Raw genomic sequence first — 18332 nt, 5'->3', positions numbered from 1 at the left:
AGAGGTGTCTGGACGCTCAGAGCTGCAGACATGCCTTTCATCCTCCCTGGGCTTCCCTGCATCAGCCAGATGTGGAGGGCAGGAGGGGACCACAGGAGGGCACGGGACACCCACCTCCCACCCACAGTTCACGGTAACCTCAGGGCTCAGGCAGCTGGAGGGACCAGGGATCCTGATGGAGAGAGAATCACTCCAAGCTTTTGGTGGCAAATCTCTCACTTCCAGGGCTGAGTCTGGGCCAGAGGACCCCGAACCCTGCAGGTGAGTCTTCCCAGGGCTCCTGTGTCCCCATGTCTCACTTCAGCCCCAGGAAATTGGTGGGGGAGGAGGTGGGGGCACTGGGATTCTAGAGTGATGCTGGTGAAACCTGGAAGGGCTCCCGAGCTGAGCTGGGGAGTGAGGGGTGGGGAGCTCCTGGGCTCAGCCTCTGACTTCCTTCCAGGGACATCCCACAAACCCACCATCTGGGTTGAGCCTCTTTGGGCAGCTCAAGGTGCCCGTGTGAATACACTGTGTGCAGAGTTGGAGTGTGAGAGTGAGTACACAGACCATCATGGAGTATGCTGCAGTTGGCTTGCACTATTTAGTGAAGGAAATGGCGACGCATTCCAGTATTCCTGCCTGGAAAATCCCATGAACATTGGAGCCTGCCAGCCTACAGTCCATAGGGTTGCAGAGTCGGACACAATACAGTGACTTCATTTTCTTTCACTTTGTTTTAAAGTTTATTCATTTTACTGGTTCCATCTTTTAACCTCATAAATATATTTTATTGAAGTGTAGTTGACTTACAGTGTTTCAGGTGCACCCCAAGGTGAGTTTCAGTTATACAAATACGCATACATTATTTTTCAGATTATTTTCCATTTTAGGTTATGGCAGCATATTGACTATGATTCCCTGTGCTATACAGTAAATCTTTGCTGCTTGTTGCACATCTTTTTTTAATTAGAAACCTAGCATTGTATTCAAACTCCTATTTTAAATTTATGCTATATTCCACCTCAGTATTATGCTACACTGACAGTGAAAGCATGATGCCAAAATCCCACCAGGTCCACGTTAAAAGGAAATGGAAAACAGTGGCAACGTGAATTGTGGGAGGAAATATTGAATCACATTATCTACTGCTGGGCTTCCCTGGTGACTCAGATGATAGAGAATCGCCTGCAATGCGGGAGACCTGAGCTTGATCCCTGGATTGGGAAGGTCTCCTGGAGAAGGAGATGGCAACCCACCCCAGTATTCTTGCCTAGAGAATCCCCATGCACAGAGGAACCTGGCAGGCTGCAGCCCGTGGGATCACAAAGAGTCAGACATGACTCATGGACTAAGACTATTCTCAAGGCTCTGAACTTGAAAGGTATAACACTTTCCCATTCATAAAGAGATAAAAAGTGGCAGAACAGACAGAACCTTTTGTTTTGCTGGGGGCTTAAAGGGATATTATGACCACACCTACATGGACAGCTTTGAGAACAAAGGATTCCAAGATTAAAAGTTTTCCACAGTGGAGGGGATGTAAGCTATGACCGATCCATGTTGATGTATGGGAGGAACTAATAAAATAGTAGTTGTCCTTAAATTAAAAGTAAATTAAGGGGGGAGGGGGTGGAAGCTTGTAACAGGGCTTCCGTGGTGGTCCAGTGGTTGGGAATCTGCCTGCCAATGCAGGGGACACGGGCCTGATCCCGGGACTGGGAAGATTGCACATGCCTCGGGGCAGTTAAACCTGTGGGCCACAAGCCCATGTGCCTAGAGCGGGTGCTCCACAGCAAGAGAAGCCACAGCAATGAGAAGACCCTGCACCACAGCAAAGAGCAGCCCGCCCTTCCCGCAACTAGAGAAAGCCTGTGCCCAGTACAGCCATTAATTATTAATTAAAGCATTGCAACAACCAACTACACCTCCTCCTTTTTTAGAGTGTGTCTGTGTGTGTAAGTGTGAAAGTGTGAGTTCACAGATGGGTATTGAATCTGTACAGTTCTCTCTTATCCTCGGAATTTTCTTCCACATGCTGCTGCTGCTGCTAACTTCATCAGTTGTGTCCGACTCTGTGCGACCCCATGGACTGCAGCCTACCAGGCTCCTCCGGCCATGGGATTCTCCAGGCAAGAGTACTTTAGTGGGGTGCCATTGCCTTCTCCTCTTCCCCATGGGCTAGGGTTATTTTATATTCAGTAAACACTTACCATCACTCTTGCCCCAGAAAGCCCATCTAACTCAGATAGGATGATTCTTTGGGGAATGAGTTCACCATCTTGTTGATCTGCTGGCTTTCCAAATAAAGTCACTATTCTTTTCCTGAAGACCTCATCACTCTGTCCCATGTCAAGAAATGTGAGTTTGGACTCAGAGTACATTCATGAAGCTTTAGCAGAGGTGTCATTCATTTTAGACAAAAACCAAAGACATCACTCTCACAATTGATATCTGTGGTTTAAAAGAAGATACACAATGGCCAACAGGACTATGAAAAGATGCTCAGCATTGCTCATTAGTAGAGAAAGGCCATTTGACACTGCAATGAGGTACCACCTCATACCTATCAGAATGGCCATCATTAAACAGTTGATGAAAAATAGATGCTGGAGAGCATGTGGAGAAGATGGAAACCCTCTTACACTGTTGGGGGAGTGTAAACTGGTGCAGCCACTGTGGAAAACAGTATGGAAGTTTCTCAAAAAAACTAAAAACTGAGTGTCCATATGATCCAACAATTCCAGTCCTGAGCATATATCTATGACAAAACTATACCGTGAAAAGATTCATGCACCCTTGTGTTCATAGCAGCACAACTTGAAATAGTCAAGACATGGGAACAGCCTAAATGTGCATCGACAGATGAATGGATAAAGAAGATGTTGTATATGCCTATACACACACACAATGGAATACTACTCAGACATTGAAAAAATGACATCGTGAGATTTGCAGCAGCGTGGATGGACCTGGCAATTAACATACTAAGTGAAGTAAGACAGAAAGAGAAAGACAATTATCATATGATATCACCCATATGTGGACTATAAAAGGAACATATCAATGAAACAGGAACAGAATCCCAGACATAGAGAACAGGCTTGTGGGTGCCAAGGGGGAGGGAAGGATTGGGAGTTTGGGATGAGCAGATGAAATCTATTTACACATAAAATGGATTAACATTGAGGTCCTACAGCATGGCACAGGGGATTCTAGTCAGTATCTTGCCATAAATCATAATGGAAAAGAATATATATGTCGAGCTGAATCAGTTTTCTGTATAGGAGACATAAACTATACTCCAAAATTTTTCTTAATTTTTAAAAACTTGTGGTTCATATACCTGCAATGAAACATTACTTGGCAGTAAAAATACACAAACTGAAATGACAAAGAACACAGATCAGTTCTGAAACATGATATTAACTAAATAAATGGAAATTTTAAGAAGGGTGACTGGACTGTTACTCCATTACATACATAATGATCAAGAGGAGACCAGATTTATTACTTAGGGAGCATCACTAATGTTAACAACCCCCACCCCCAGCAAAATGGTGTGGAACCACTGCCCTTACTGAGCTTCTTTCCTGTCTATGGGCAACAGCTGAACTGGGTGTATGTCTGCCCTTGGAGTCCTGAAACAGCTGGGCCATTTTGTCCCTGTTTGGAGTTGATTGGAGATATGCCCCTCACACAAGCATTCTGGAGCTTGAAAGTCTCTACTTGAACTATTTTGTGTTCATTTGAGTATGTAGTAAGCAAGGTTGTCCACCTTTTCAGGCAGAACAAATCCCCCTCCCAAAAAAATGCCACCGTTATCTTTACACACATTATCTTTGTGTACCTGTGTGGTCCTTGGATTGGAAAGGGAGCAAGAGAGAGAGACAGAGAGAGTGTGTGTGTGCAAAGTTTCCACTCACAGTCATGGAATAATTTCAGATGAAGAAGAGTCAGAGAAAGACAAATGTCACACGATATCACTTCTTTGTGACATCTAAAACAATGAACTTATTTACAAAACAGGCACACAGAGAATGAACTTATGGTTACCAGGGAGGATAGTGTCAGGGGGAAATTAGCTTGAAAGTTTAGGATTGATATATACACACGGCTATATTTAAGATGGATGACCAACAAGGACCTATGTAAAAACAGAAAATTCTACTTAATATTCTGTAACTACCTAAGTGGGCAAAGAGTTTGAAAAGCAATAGATGCATGTATATGTATAACTGATTCACTTTGTTGAACAGCTGAAACTAACACAGCTAGATTATTAATCACATATATTACAATATAGAATTTTTTAATATTTTCAAAGAGCCATAATATGCATGACTGTTCCTCTTATAAGAATGCAGAATCAAAGTCTCTATTAATGAGTCTTTAATTGGCAACATGCACTGAGCCTGAATATGAGGTGGGTACATGGAATTTCTCTTCTGCAAAGAGTTAAGGTTAATGACATTTATCATGAGCTTGGGGAAAGCATCCTGCATGCTATACACCAAATCACTGTTTCTACTTCCTGAAGGCAGCAAGACCTGTTCAAATCCTCCTATGTTTATAGTGTTCAGGGAAACAAAAAGTGACGCTCAGGTCATGAGGTGACCTCAGTGACGAGCCTCAGACAGACTTCCATCCCTGGCGTGAGAGGAGGCTGCCCATCTTCCCCTGTGACAGGCACCAGGCTGACTGTATGAACAACACCGCCCGCCTTCCGCATCCTGTGACTCGGTCAGCTTTGCTCAGTCCTGCCTCCTGCCTCACAGAAGCAGAGCCATGTGGCCCACACTCCTCAGCCTCCTGAGTCTCGGTGAGTCTGGAAAGACCCGGTAGGAGAGGGTTATGGTGGAAATCGGGGTTCTTCACACCACTGACCAGGTTCCCTGGATGAGGGTGCAAGGAGCGTGGGGTCCACCGGGACAAGCCATCTCTGACGGGCTTTTCCTTCTAGGATTCTGTGTGAGTCTGAGTATCTGGGCAGCTGTGGGTGAGTCCTCCCCATCCCTTATTTCTGTGTTCAGCAGAGCAGGCGGGGCTGAGGCAGATGACACTGGGCGGCAGGGTGAGACCCCTGTCAGTACACTGAGAGCCGCGTGCCCTGTGGATCCCAGGTCCTCCTATTGGCCTTGATACTCACCTTCACTCTCCCCAGAGGTTAGCCTGGCTCTGGACTCTGGACCTGAAGGCACAGTGTGAAGTCTAGGAGCTGGGAGCTGGGCCCCCTGACTGCCATTTCTATCATCAGAGGAAGCGAGGGACTGCAGCCCACAGACCCCTCTCCAACAAGGTGGCATCTCCAACTGGCCCTTAGCAGCAGGATCTGTGAGGCCGCCCGCTAGACCTGATGCCAGGGGAGGGGCTGGGCATCAGGCAGGGCCACCTGGACCTGGTCCCACATTTGATGGAGGCTAGCTAACAAAGGAGCGGGGTTCATGGTTTCCTTCCTTCTTTTCAGTCAAGTGGCTTTTTCTCTTCTTAATTGTGTTACTGTTAGTCACTCTGTCAAGTCTGAGTCTGTGACCCCATGGACTGTAGCTCACCAGGGTCCTCTGTCCATGGGATTCCCCAGGCAAGAATACTGGAGGGGGTGCCATTTCCTTCTCGGAGGCATCTTCCCTCCCTGGGGACTGAACCCTGCTCTCCTGCCTTGCAGGGAGATTCTTTACCGTTTGAGCTGCACAAACACAACAGGGAAGTCCTTTCCCTTCTTTACCACTCGTCATTTTTCTGTGGTGTTTCCTTTTGCCTGCATCGTGCAGCGTGCAGGATCTCAGTTTCCTGATGAGGGAGTCTACCCAGGCCCTTGGCGGGGAAAGTGCTAAGTCCTAACCACTGTACCACCTGGGAATCGCCAGTGTTTTGTGTTTTGAGAGAGTTTTCAACATTTTGTCAATCCAAGGACTTATTCTTCTCCTGAGAAGAATCACTGCTGAGAATCACATTCTCAGAATCTCTGTGATGTCTGTCCTGGGTTGACTGTGTCTCTGCCTGTCCCCATGCCCCAGGTGTCCTTGAGGATCAGAGTGATGCACTTTAGAGTAGGTGCCCTGGAAGAATTGAAGGGGAAGCGCTCCAACAAAGCAGTGGGGAGAGGGGACCGTTCTTACTTTCCTCTCAAAGCCTGTGCCTCCTTCTGTCCTAGGTGAATACGACAAGCTCTCTTTGTCAGCCTGGCCAAGCCCTGTGGTTCCCTTAGGACAGAATGTGACTCTTCAGTGTCACTTCCGTTCTCCACTTAAGAGATTCAGACTGTTCAAAACAGATGGGACCAGTTTCTCTGAGCTCCGGGGAATTCATTTCAACAACTTCACCCTTGGCCCGGTGACCAGAGAACATGCCGGGTCCTACACGTGTTCTGGATTCTCCAGGTCTCTCCCTCTGTTGCCCAGACAGAGTGACCCCCTGCAGATTGTGGTCACAGGTAGGAGGGGTCCAGCCAAGCCTGGGACAGCATTCTATGCAGGCAATCCCACTCTAGGTCCAAGTTCCTTATGTGGTTCAAGACTGACTCAGGATTCCTAGCCAGGAACAAACCAGGAAAGAGAACCCAGTCTGAGAGTTTAAACTCTGGGCATTGAACAGATGGGGTGACCGGCTCAGGAAGGAGGAGCCAGTGCCTGCCAGCAGGGGGGATGGGGAACGACCCTGATCCAGCACCTGCCATGCAGTAGGGAGCTGTAGTCCCCGATGAAGGAGCTGGAGCCCCAGGAAGGAGTCCCAGGAAAGTCTCCAGAGGCATGAGATGGAGTCAAATGGGAAATGTTCCATTTTCTCCACCTCCATCCCAATGTCCTGCCAGTCATCGCCCACATTCTATGTGAGTGTGAAGGGAGCCAGGGAATGCATCCTCAGAACCACACAGCTCCCCACTACACATATTAGGGATCGGATGAAGCTGAGAGCATGGCAACCCACGCCAGTATTCTCGCCCGGAGAATCCCGTGGACAGAGGAGCCTGGCAGACTATGGTCCATGGGGTCGCAGAGAGTCTTACAGGACTGAAGTGACTAAGTGTGCTTGCATGAAGCTGAGAGCAGATCCAGCAGCTAATGAGCTTAGAATAAGCACAGAGGCGGCTTGAGGTCTTGAGCAAAGAGAAACAGAAAAGCATGAGCCAGAGCCCGAGAACAAGGCTAGAGAGAATGCCGCAGAACAGACAGGAAGGGTAATTGGCTCTGCTGGTTCACGGGGACATTTTTCACACCTTCAGATGTCAGGGGAAGCGCCGAGGCGGGGTGACTCACTGAAGCTCACAACCTCGTTGCTCCTAGGTGTCTTCACAAAACCCGCCATCTCAGCCCACCCAGGCCCCCTCGTGCAGGAGGGAGGGCATGTGACCCTTCACTGTCACTCACCACTGTTGTTTGACAAGTTTATCCTGCACCAGGAAAACAGCACAGGGCATTTCCAGACACGTGGAGAGACGTTCATGGGTGGGCATGCCCCAGCTGACTTTTCCATTGGCCCCATGACCTCGGGGAGTGCCGGCACGTACCGATGCTACGGCTCTCTCAGCCGCTCCCCCTATGAGTGGTCAGCCCCCAGTGACCCCGTGGACATCGTCATCACAGGTGAGTGTGTCCAGACCAGTCCCCTCTGCTGTCTGTGTCACAGAAGGTCTGGTGTCCAGTCCAGCATCAGTACCGGGAGACAATGACAGGCGTGCAGAGATGCTCACATACTCAGGAGAGGGAACAAACCAGAGAGAGAGGAGCTGTGAACATGGAAGGGAGAAGAGAACAGAGCACCTGCCATGTGCTAAAGAGAAGACACAGCCGGTGACAGAGTGAAGCAGCAAGAATGTGAAAGAACGAACAATGGATAAAGATGTACCAGAGCAGGGACCCGGGCAGTTCCCGGCTCAGGCAGCCAACGATGGTTGGTTAAGGGGCTGGTTTCCCACCTTCATGTCAGAGCTCCCTTCCTCTGTCAGGAGCTCTGTGGTACCAGACGCCCTTGCAGTCTGGCCCCTGGGTGGTCAGGACGGAGGTCGAGACCCTGAAGTTGCTCAGCCTCGTGGTTTAATGCATCCTTCTGCACACAGAGGAAGGAGTTCTCCCTGCCAACCCTCCCCACTAAGGAGTCCCTTCCAGCCCCTGGGGGTGGGCAAGGCAGTGCTGAACACTCCCTCAAGAATGAGGCGGTCAAAGATCCTGTGAGATTCTGGCAATTTCCACCACATAATGTCTGCTTCTGGGTCAACACAATGTTTTCTGATTGTCCAAGCAGTAGTTAATAGGTTCCATAATTCAAGAACAGCCCAATCTGGTTGATTTTTAAATTTTCTTTTTTCTTTTTTTGTTGAATTCTAGTCGATTGAAGATGCTTATTCCTCTGGTACATAAACTGATTCAGTTGTTCGTATAATTATATTAAATGACAATCCATTTTTAAAGAATTTTCCCCTGTGCCGGGTATTCGTTGCTGTGGGGTTTTCTGTTCTGGCGGTGGGCGGCCTTCTCATTGCAATGCTTCTCTTGTTGCACACTTCAGGCTTTAGTCCTAAATTTAGGACTAGAGGTACATTGTGCTCTAATATCAAGGTCTCTTCCTTCTAGGTCTGTTCAAGAAACCCTCTCTCTCAGCCCAGGGGGGCCCCGTGGTGAGGTCAGGAGAGAACGTGACCTTGCTCTGCAGCTCCGAGAGCGCCTTTGACCAGTTCCATCTGCTCAGGGAGGGGGAGAACCTTGGGCGCCCGCTCGTTGGAGGGCGGGGCCCCCGCGGAGCACTCCAGGCCGAGATCCCTCTGGGTCCTGGGACCCCAGCCCACAGCGGGGTCTACAGGTGCTACGGCTCCTTCACTCACTCTCCTTACGCGTGGTCAGACCCCAGCGACCCCCTGCTCCTGTGTGTCACAGGTGAGGAGCCTCCTCCTGGCCCAGCTTTCTTGTTGCTCTTCAGTCGCTATGTTGTGTCCAACTCTTTGCGACCCCGTGGGATGCAGCATGACAGACTCCTCTGTGCTTCACTATCTCCTCCTCATGGATCACAGCCCTGTCGTGGTGAAGGGGCCTTCATACCTCCGTGAAGCTATGAGCCAATCATGCAGGGCCGCCCAAGCCTGACGGGTCATAGTGAAGAGTCCTGACAAAACGTGGTCCCCTAGTGGGAAATGGCAACCCACTCCGGGATTCTTGCATCTAGAACCCATGCTTTACAATATAGTAAATGAGATTGAGCTGGGCAAAAAGTCTATTTGGCTTTTTCATGACATCTTACTCTATCACTGACCTCTAGCTCTAGGGCTCCATGCTGGTGTCAGGGGACCTTAGGATCTCTGCAGAAATGGAGGCAATTAGAACTAGAGAGGAAGAGAGATGGTAGATGGCAATTCAACCCTCTTCCAACTTCTGTATGGATGCCCCTCATCAGAGTCCTCTCTATCCATGCAGATAAAGAAAAGGGTCAGGGTAGACCCAGGAGGAGGAGAGGCTGGGCTGATTTGGGAAGATCAGAGATTGCATCCGCCCCTTGCTCTTAGTGTTTTCCCAGAAGCACCTCTGACATACAGGTGATTTCCCAATTAAGGAGCATAGGTACTCATTCCCGGAGCAGAGAGAATATTTCTTGCTTACAGCTGTCTTTCATTGTCAGACATATCCTCTCCTCCTCCTTCTACCATCTCTTCCCCAGGGTGGAGGGTCTACTCAATGCATTCACGTGGAGGGACCAGGAGCTCTCCCCTCCCCCATCAGTGCTCTGAGGGATGACAGAGTAAGGACAGGCAAGAGGTCAACCTTCCAGAAAGAATAGTCCTCATTCAGTGGGTATGAGGAAGGTTACCTGCTCACCCCTTCTGTCTGTTTTCCCCTAGGATCCACTACAACTACTTACCCATCAACCATGGATCCACACACCACAGAAGGTAAGCAAGTCTGTCTCCTATGTCAGCAAGTGTCTGAGAAGACAGAGGGTTCCTGTGTGAGTGTTGGTTCTACCACCTCCCATTTCTGTGACTTTGGGCTCCTCAACGTCCCTGTCATGTCAGCATTTGAAACAGTGGTCTTCCTAGAACCACAGGGGCCATTGATCTTCTCATGCTCTGTGACTGGGAATTTCTAAATTACACAAAGCTGGTCCTAACCCAGTGCTTAAAGGAGATGCTTACCCTCTCTCCACCAGGATCTTTGGGGGTGGATGTGGGGGTGGGGGGCAAGGGGAGAATTTTAGGGAGCACCTTAAATATCTGTTATTCCTCTGTTAGTTATTTTATGAACTAAACATTCCAGAGTTCAGATATAAAAGTTCGTGTCTTCTTGAGGATTCCATTCCAGGTCTATGTGGATGGAGGAGAGATGTATTGTGGATTAACGTGGTCTCCATTCATGCAAAAATGCCATGCCTTGTCATACGGGGCAGCAGAGAATAACTGTTTCGATGCCTGGGGGACCTTGGTTCAGACTTCTGCTTGTCTTGCACAGCCTCTTTACTTCATCCACTGCTAGCATCTCTCCTGGATGCTTTGGTACCTCCTGGGAAGTGGAGACCATAACTGATCAGGTTGACAGATGCTGACAGTTTGATGCAAGGATACAATAAATCTAGTGTGTTGGGGCACAGCCTACTCAATGATAACCAGACCTTCTTCCGTTTGCTTGTTAGCAGAAGCAGGGATTCCTCAAGAACACTCCAGCACGTGGTACATTGTCCTTGGGCTTGCCATAGCCTTCACCTCTACCAGCTTCATCCTCGCTGCTCTTCTCTGTCACTGGTGTTCTAGCCAAAATCGTAAGTCTGAAGATGGCAAGCTCAGCATCATCTGACCCAGGGGGGAGGTGGCCTCATGGCAGAGAATGGCGTTTTCACTTCCTGAAGGTTAAAAACTGATTTCTGTTGTTGTAATCCCTGATGGAACATCTTCCAGAGACCCATGGAACCCTGTTCTTTTTATGAAAATATGTGTTGATTTGCTCTTGGCTGCATCAGGTCTTGGCTGCAGCATGGGGGATCCTCAGAGCGGTGCTGGGGTGCAGTTCAAGGCTCCAGAGCTCGCAGGCTCAGCAGTTGCAGCATTGAGGATAGTTGCTTCAAGGCATGTGGGGTCTCAGTTCTCCCGCCAAGGACAGAACCCATGCTCCCTGAACTGGAAGGTTGACTCTTAATCCCTGGGCCACCAGGGACATTCCAAGCCCTGTTCTTCCCTTCAACTTCAACAATCCATTTTTCTCTCCAACATGATCTTGGGAATCTGCTCATATGTTGAAGAGGATGGTCCATAACAGAAGACGTAGAATGGGTCCATGGGTTTGCACAGGTTCCTGAGACAGTCCGTGAATGGCTGGGCTTGTATATGGAATGTTTTGTTTTGTTTTGTTTCATTTAGTGGAGTGGACAGGCTCAGCAACCTGGGCCACACCCCTGCCTTTTTCTGGCTTTGTTGTCCCAATCAAGGTTACGGAGGTCTGGAATAACTGCCTCCACCCCGAAGAGCCTTGACTGTCTTTCATTCGCAGATGTTGCCATCATGGAAGGAGAGCCCAGGGAAGACAGAACAGTGAATGGCGAGGTCAGTCCTCCCAGCCCAAACCCTTCCATAGCCCGAGCCCCTCCAATGCCCAAAGCCCCAGCTTTCGAAGATCACATCTCAGTCCATCATTCTCACCTCTCTCCTCTCAGGACTCTGCAGCAGAAGATGTGATATATGCTGACTTGGACCTCGGGACCCTCTCTGAGAGACAGTTCACTCCCACTCCCCTGAGGCCCATGCACCCCTCTGCCCAGCCCAGTATCTATGAGGAATTCAATGTAAACCAACACCATGCTGAGCCCTGACCTGGCCCCATCCTCTGAGCACACAGTGTTACAAATCGAGGACCTTGATCTCTTGTTAAAGGGGTTCCTCATGGACACTCCTTCTCCTCCAAAGCAGCCCAGCAGCTCTGAGGTGAGGAGTGGAGTCCAACAATTATAGTGTCATCTTCAAAAATCCCACCACCTGTTAATAATCGCCTGGCTATTCTAGGACTCTATTGTAACTATCTCACTGTTTGGGGAGATGCTATAATCAATCTCACATACTAGGTAGCTTGTCATGATCACCTGACTTTTTCTAAAATTCCAATAAAGCATAAAAAATTTGCCAGCTGATTCTTCAAATTATTCAGTTTAAAATAAAACAAAACCAATAAAAGAAAACCCCTCTATTCAGTAACATTTTACAAGGGTAAACTTATTTACAAGACTGAAACAGACTTGTAGATTTAGAGAACAAACTTAGAGTTACCAGAGGGGAGGAGTAGGGGGACAGATAGATTGGGAGTTTGGGATTGACATGAACACACTGCTATATTTAAAATAAAATGCTTTCCATGAAAAAATAATGATGCTATTTGGTAAAATAAAAAGATGAAGTATACTGTGTTTGATATAGCCAGTATGGTGCCACTAACCATATGAGGCTGAATGCATGCATGCTAAGTCAATTCAGTCATGTCCAACTCTTTGCAACCCTTGGACTGTAGCTACCCAGGCTCCTGTGTGCATGGGATTCTCCAGGCAAGAATACTGGAATCAGTTTCCATTCCCTTCTCCAGGGGATCTTCTCAACCCATCAAACCCAGGTCTCTCATCTCTCTTGCAATGACAGGCGGATTCTTTACCACTGAGCCACCAGGAAGCCCCCTCAGCTTTTTAAAAAGAACAAAGTCCTGTCTTTTGAGAACATGGATTGACTTGGAGGGCATTATGCTTAGTGAAATAAGTCAGACAGGGAAAGAGAAATGCTGTATGTTTTCACTTATATGTGGGATCTAAAAATCAAAATAGGGATTTCCTTGATGGTCCAGGGACTAAGACCCCCAATGCAGGGGGTCAAGTTTCAATCCCTGGTCAGGGAACTAGATCCCACAACCTACAACTAAAAAGATAGGGTGTTCCACAACTCAGATCTGATGCAGCCAGATAAACAAAAATAAGTATTAAGAACATAAAAATAAATGAACAAATATAACAAAAGAGAATCAGACTCACAGACTCAAAGAAGAAACTAGTGGTTACTGGAAGGTAGAGGAGAGAGGGGCGAGTGTGAGGGGCAGCAAAGCATGTAGAGTTAAGAAACACCAACAACCATTTATAAAATAAATAAATCACACAGTTATAATGTCCAGCACAGGGGTTATAGTCAACATTTTATAATATTTTGTACTGTGTGTAATCTATGAAAATACTGAATCACTATGTAATACACCTGTAACTAATATAATATTGTAAGCCAACTATACATAATTTTTTTTAATTGTTACATGTTCAAAGAACTTGGCAGTGCATACATACAGGGAAAAGAAAATACAATATAGGAAAATCCATAAACTAAGAAAGAAATCATGAAATTAGCATTTTCAATAAAGACATTTTTACTGCAGATATCATAGAGATGGTTGAACATTAAAGATAAAATATAATGCTTAGAAATTTTTTAATGTAAGAATGAAATAAGAAATTCTATGAAAATCATATCAAGAGTGAAAACAGAAAATAATTCATTGCATCAGAGTCATAGCAGATTAGATACTGCAGCATACATTTTTGGTAAACTTGAAAATGTAGCCATAGGTGGGTTGGGTCAGAGGTTGTGGTTCAAGTTTGTTAAACAATCTGAAGAGACAGTACTGGTCTGAAAATGTTCCAGGAAGCCCAATTCCTCCCTCAGCCGGGGCCCCCACACACTGCCTTTTTTAAGGTAAGGAGAGCCTGTGTGAGTCACCTTTCCGTCCTGTGGTCAGCCTGCACATGACATTAGTCTGGGCGTCATCATAGCATCCTGTGAACTCTTCAGGCCTGCTGAGCTGCTGCCTCCCGTTCAGCAGAAGCAGCACCATGCAGTCCGCCATCGTCAGCCTGGCATGTCTTGGTGAGTCCTGGAAGGGAATGAAGCCTGGTGCAAATATTGACCTGGAGTGCTGGGTCCTCCTTAACAGACAGCCCTGCCTCCACAGGGGCAAGGTGGACTTTGGTGGTTGGGTTCATCAAGACTGAGCACCGTCCTTGCCAATGAGGCCCATAGAACAGGCCGGGGGAGTAGGAGGCCAGGTCTGACATGAGATGGATCATCCATCATGAGTCTTTCTTTCCAGGGTTCTTCTTGATCCAGAGCATCTGGGCACAGGAGGGTAAGTCTTTCCCCCAAACCATGGTTGCCATCCACCTCAAGGAAGACTCTCCTGTAATAAGAGGGGGCATGGCAGAGAAGGTAGGGTGACAATTCAACCATGGGAAGTCATAACCATATAAGGGTGAGTCTTTGGAAGTAGAAAATGGGAGCCCAGGGTGGCTCAGATGGTAAAGAGTCTGCCTGCAGTGAGAGAGACCTGGGTTCGATCCCTGGGTCAGGAAGATCCCCTGGAGAAGGAAATGGCAACCCGCTCCAGTGTTCTTGCCTGGAGAATTCCATGGATAGAGGAGTCTGGTGGGCTATAGTCCATGGGGTCACAAAGAGTCAGACACGACTGGTTGACTAACACGTTCAGGGAAATCTAGTCCCCAGTTCTGGTCCAGAGACCCTCCCCAAGACACTCTTCCCTCTGCTGAGCCAGGCTCTATGGGCACCTACAGGAGACTGTGATGGTCAGAGCTGGGGTGACTGGGAGGGACTGGTGCTCTCTGTAGACTGAGGGAAGACAGCAGGGCCAGGGACAACTGACCCTTGGAGGACAGGGTGATGACTCAAGCTCTCCAGCAGTTCCATGGGGTGGGCATTGCAGAGAACTGCTACTGCTGTCCTCCATTCAGAAGACGGGGAGAACCGTACGCCCTGCCCCCTGAGATTCCAGAAGGTTCTACCACAGGCTCCATCACGTCCTGCGTTTCTCATGTAAGCTGACATCATTCCACCCACACAGGTTATTCTTCCATTGGGTGTCTACTCCGTCTTGTTTTATAAAACAAATTTTACATGATCAACACCCAGGAAGAGTCTGTAAGCCAACACTTGCTCAAAATTCTCAGGCTTCCCTGGTAGCTCGGTGGTAAAGAACCTGCCTGCAATTCAGGGGCTGCAGGCGATGTGGGTTCAATCCTGGGGTTGGAAGATCCCCTGGAGAAGGAAATGGCAACCCACTCCAGTATTCTTGCTTGGAGAATCCCCATGGACAGAGGAGCCTGTCGGGCTGCAGTCCATGGGTCACAAGAGTCAGACACGACTGAGCACACACACATACTCAGAATTCTCAGCAGACATTTTTCATGTAGGAGGTGCTGTCTCTGTGGTGTGGGAATCTCCATGCAGCATGGGTTCCCCTGGTTTGAAAAGGAGCCTTAGAGATGTGGGAAGGGGGAGGGTCCTCTGAGCCCAGCGAGGAGAATGGGTTCCCCATTTTCTACTGTAAACCATGCATTCTTCTCCCCCAGGTGGTCACGACAAGCAAGCTCACACCAAACGTTGTAAGATTATGGAGGTCAAAGCCCACAGAGAGATGGAATCAGAGAGAAAACAGTCAATGAAAAGCAGAGGCAGAAACACAGGTGCTGTGCATACACACGGAAAATAAGCCAGAGGGACTGGGGGCCATGGGAGAAACATTAAAAAAAAAATAAAGGTAAATAGAAAGAAAAAAGGATAGAGAGAATTAATGAGAAAGAAGGGGGGGAAAGAGAAGCCCTAAAAATCAGAGACCTGGGGAGGGGGGTGGGTGAAAAGACCAAGAAAGACGGTGATGTGGGGATGGATAATAGAGATTCCAAAAGAGTCCCAGAGAGACAGAGAAGCAGAGGAAGTCATGGAAGTGGGAATAGATGATAGGTAAATAGATAGATAGATAGATAGATAGGTAAATAGGTAAATAGATAGGTAGATAGATAGGTAAAATGATGGATGAATGTATACATAGATGATAAAATGGGTAGATAGCTACATACATAGAAAGCTAGATAGATGGTGGAATGATGGATGGATATATAGATCGATGATAAGATGGATACATAGGACTACAGATGGAGGTAGAGACAGATAATATGATGGATAGATGATAATGCTGAAAGATAGAGACGAGATAGAGAATGAGAGCCTCAGAAGGAAAGAAGACAGATCAAAGCAACCGATCCAAGGAGAAGTAGAGAGATTAAAAAAAAAAAAATACAAGAAGGAAAACAATTAGGAGGGAGGCCATTTCAGAGACCTAGAGAGAGAAAGTAGGAGAGACAGAGGGGAGAATAAGAGTGAGAGCAAGAGAGAGTTGAGAAGAACCGCGAGTGTGAATTCTCGGTTCAGGGGTGAAGGACGTGGGATTCGGGAAGAGCCTCTCTCACTAAACTGCCCCTCTTCCTTCCAGGTCTGACCAAGAAACCCTCTCTCACAGCCCAGCGGGGGCCCGTGGTCAGGTCAGGAGAGAACGTGACCTTGCTCTGCAGCTCGGAGCGCGTCTTTGACCAGTTCCATCTGCTCGGGGAGGGGGAGAACCTTGGGCGCCCGCTCGCTGGAGGGCGGGGCCCCCGTGGAGCACTCCAGGCTGAGTTCCTCTGGGTCCTGGGACCCCAGCCCACAGCGGGGCCCACAGGTGCTACGGCTCCTTCGCTCGCTCTCCCTACGCGTGGTCAGACCCCAGCGACCCCCTGCTCCTGTGTGTCACAGGTGAGGAGCCTCTTGATTCAAATTAAAATTTTTTTTCATGATTTTTGTTTATTTATTTTTGGCCGCAGTGGGTCTCGTGGCCGCACAGGCTTTTCTCGCGAGCAGGGGCTCCTCTGCAGCGGCGGTGCGCAGGTTTCTCGTTTGTGGCGGCTTCTCTTGCTGTGGAGCACAAGCTCCAGGGTGTGCGGGTTTCAGTCGTTGCAGCACGCGGGCTCGGTAGTTGTCGCTCCCGGGCTCTGGAGCGCAGGCTCCGTAGTTGTGGGGCATGAGCTTAGTTGCTCCTCGGCATGTGGGATCTTCCTGGATCAGGGATCGAACCCCTGTCTCCTGTATTGGCAGGCGGATTCTTAACCTCTGAGCCCCCAGGGAAGCCCTGATTCTTTTAATGTTTTGGTTTTCTGGCCTCGAGGCGTATGGGATCTTTGGTACCAGGGATGGAACCCACACCCCTTGCATTGGAAGGCCAAGTCTTAACCACAGGACCACCAGGGAAGGCCACCTCTCTGCATCTTGAAGCTCAGGGAGGCAGTCAAGTCCCCAGGGATTAGGGGAAGGGCTGCTAAGACACTCGGGACCTCAGCATTAGATGACAAAGAAGCTTCCATGAAGTAAAAGGCAGCCTCCTTCCCTCACCTCTCTCCTGTTCCTCTTTCTAGGAAACTCTTCAAGTAGTCAGCCGCTACACACAAAGCCAAACTCCAACAGTGGTGAGTAACTGGTTTCTCTGATCTCTGTTTGCGGAACCCTAAGAGGGAGAAACTCCTGAATAGATTATGGACTCAGCTGGGCTCCCACGTGGCTCAGCAATAAAGGACCTGCATGCCAAGGCTGGAGACACAGGTTTGACCCCTGGGTCAGGAAGATCCCAGGAGGAGGAAACTCCCACTCCAGTATTGTTCAGTTGCTAAGTTGTGTCTGAGTCTGCAACCCCATGGACTGTAGGATGCCAGGCTTCCCTGTCCTTCACTATCTCCTGGAGTTTGCTCAGACTCGCTCGGGTATTCTTGCTGGAGAACCCCATGGACAGAGGAGCCTGGCGGGCTACAGCCCGTGGGGTCAAAAAGAGTCAGACACGACCGAGTGACGGAGCCTACACGTGTTGACTCAGCCACCTCTCTGGCCCTGTGCTCTTGGGCTTGTCATCCACCCTGTCTGAGCCCCAGATTCTCCCGAATCAGAAGGGGGTTCGGGTCTGTGTGCGGTCCAGTTCAGTTCAGTCGGTCAGTCATGTCTGGCGCTTTGCGACCCCGTGGACTGTTCTCCAGTTAGGACTCAGTATTTTTTTATTGAAACATAGCTGACTTAGTGTTGTGCTGATCTCTGCCGTACAGTGAAGTGACTCAGTTATACACATATATACATTTTTCCCCAGCGAGGGCTCTTAATCTCTAATTTTCTGCAGCTGAGGTCTCCTCCAAGAGAGGAGGATGAGAATAAATCTGACCACCCCTACCAGGAATAACGCCACGACTAACCTCTCCACAGTGCTAACTGGAGATGAGAACTGTGAAGGCTTGAGGAAGGGAAAAGAAGGCAGCAGCTGGTGGGGGCGATGGCCCAGTTCTTTGAGAAGTTCTGTTTGCCAAGAAATGAGCACTGGGACTTCCCGGGTGGTCCAGTGGTTAAGAATCCGCCTTCCTTCAGCCATAAAAAGGAACGCATTTGAGCCAGTTCTAATAACATGGATAAACCAAGAGCTGGTTATACAGAATGAAGCCAGTCAGAAAAAGGAAAGCAAATTTCGTATATCAGTGCTTACATATGGAATCTAGAAAGG

General features: G+C 48.4%; 2 protein-coding genes across 2 annotated transcripts in view; both read left to right on the top strand.

Annotated features, from left to right (window-relative positions):
- LOC122692573 (immunoglobulin superfamily member 1-like) overlaps positions 1–11690 on the top strand; it is a 183803-nt gene extending 172113 nt beyond the window's left edge. Inside the window, 4 exon segments of the mRNA XM_043900268.1 lie at positions 9806–9856; positions 10594–10719; positions 11445–11497; positions 11608–11690. Of these exon segments, the coding sequence (XP_043756203.1) occupies positions 9806–9856; positions 10594–10656 (114 nt within the window). The 3' untranslated portion in view covers positions 10657–10719; positions 11445–11497; positions 11608–11690.
- A 2236-nt stretch (positions 11691–13926) lies between these two features.
- LOC122692876 (putative killer cell immunoglobulin-like receptor-like protein KIR3DX1) lies at positions 13927–18017 on the top strand. The gene is made up of 5 exons (XM_043900689.1): positions 13927–14099; positions 15337–15450; positions 16257–16555; positions 17212–17262; positions 17958–18017. The coding sequence occupies exons 1-5, from the start codon at positions 14027–14029 to the stop codon at positions 18015–18017; spliced, it is 597 nt and encodes a 198-aa protein (XP_043756624.1). The 5' UTR covers positions 13927–14026.
- Positions 18018–18332: the final 315 nt, after the last annotated feature.

Source organism: Cervus elaphus, chromosome 4, assembly GCF_910594005.1.
Source record: "Cervus elaphus chromosome 4, mCerEla1.1, whole genome shotgun sequence".
Taxonomy (NCBI): domain Eukaryota; kingdom Metazoa; phylum Chordata; class Mammalia; order Artiodactyla; family Cervidae; genus Cervus; species Cervus elaphus.
This window is presented reverse-complemented; position numbering and strand designations above follow the sequence as displayed.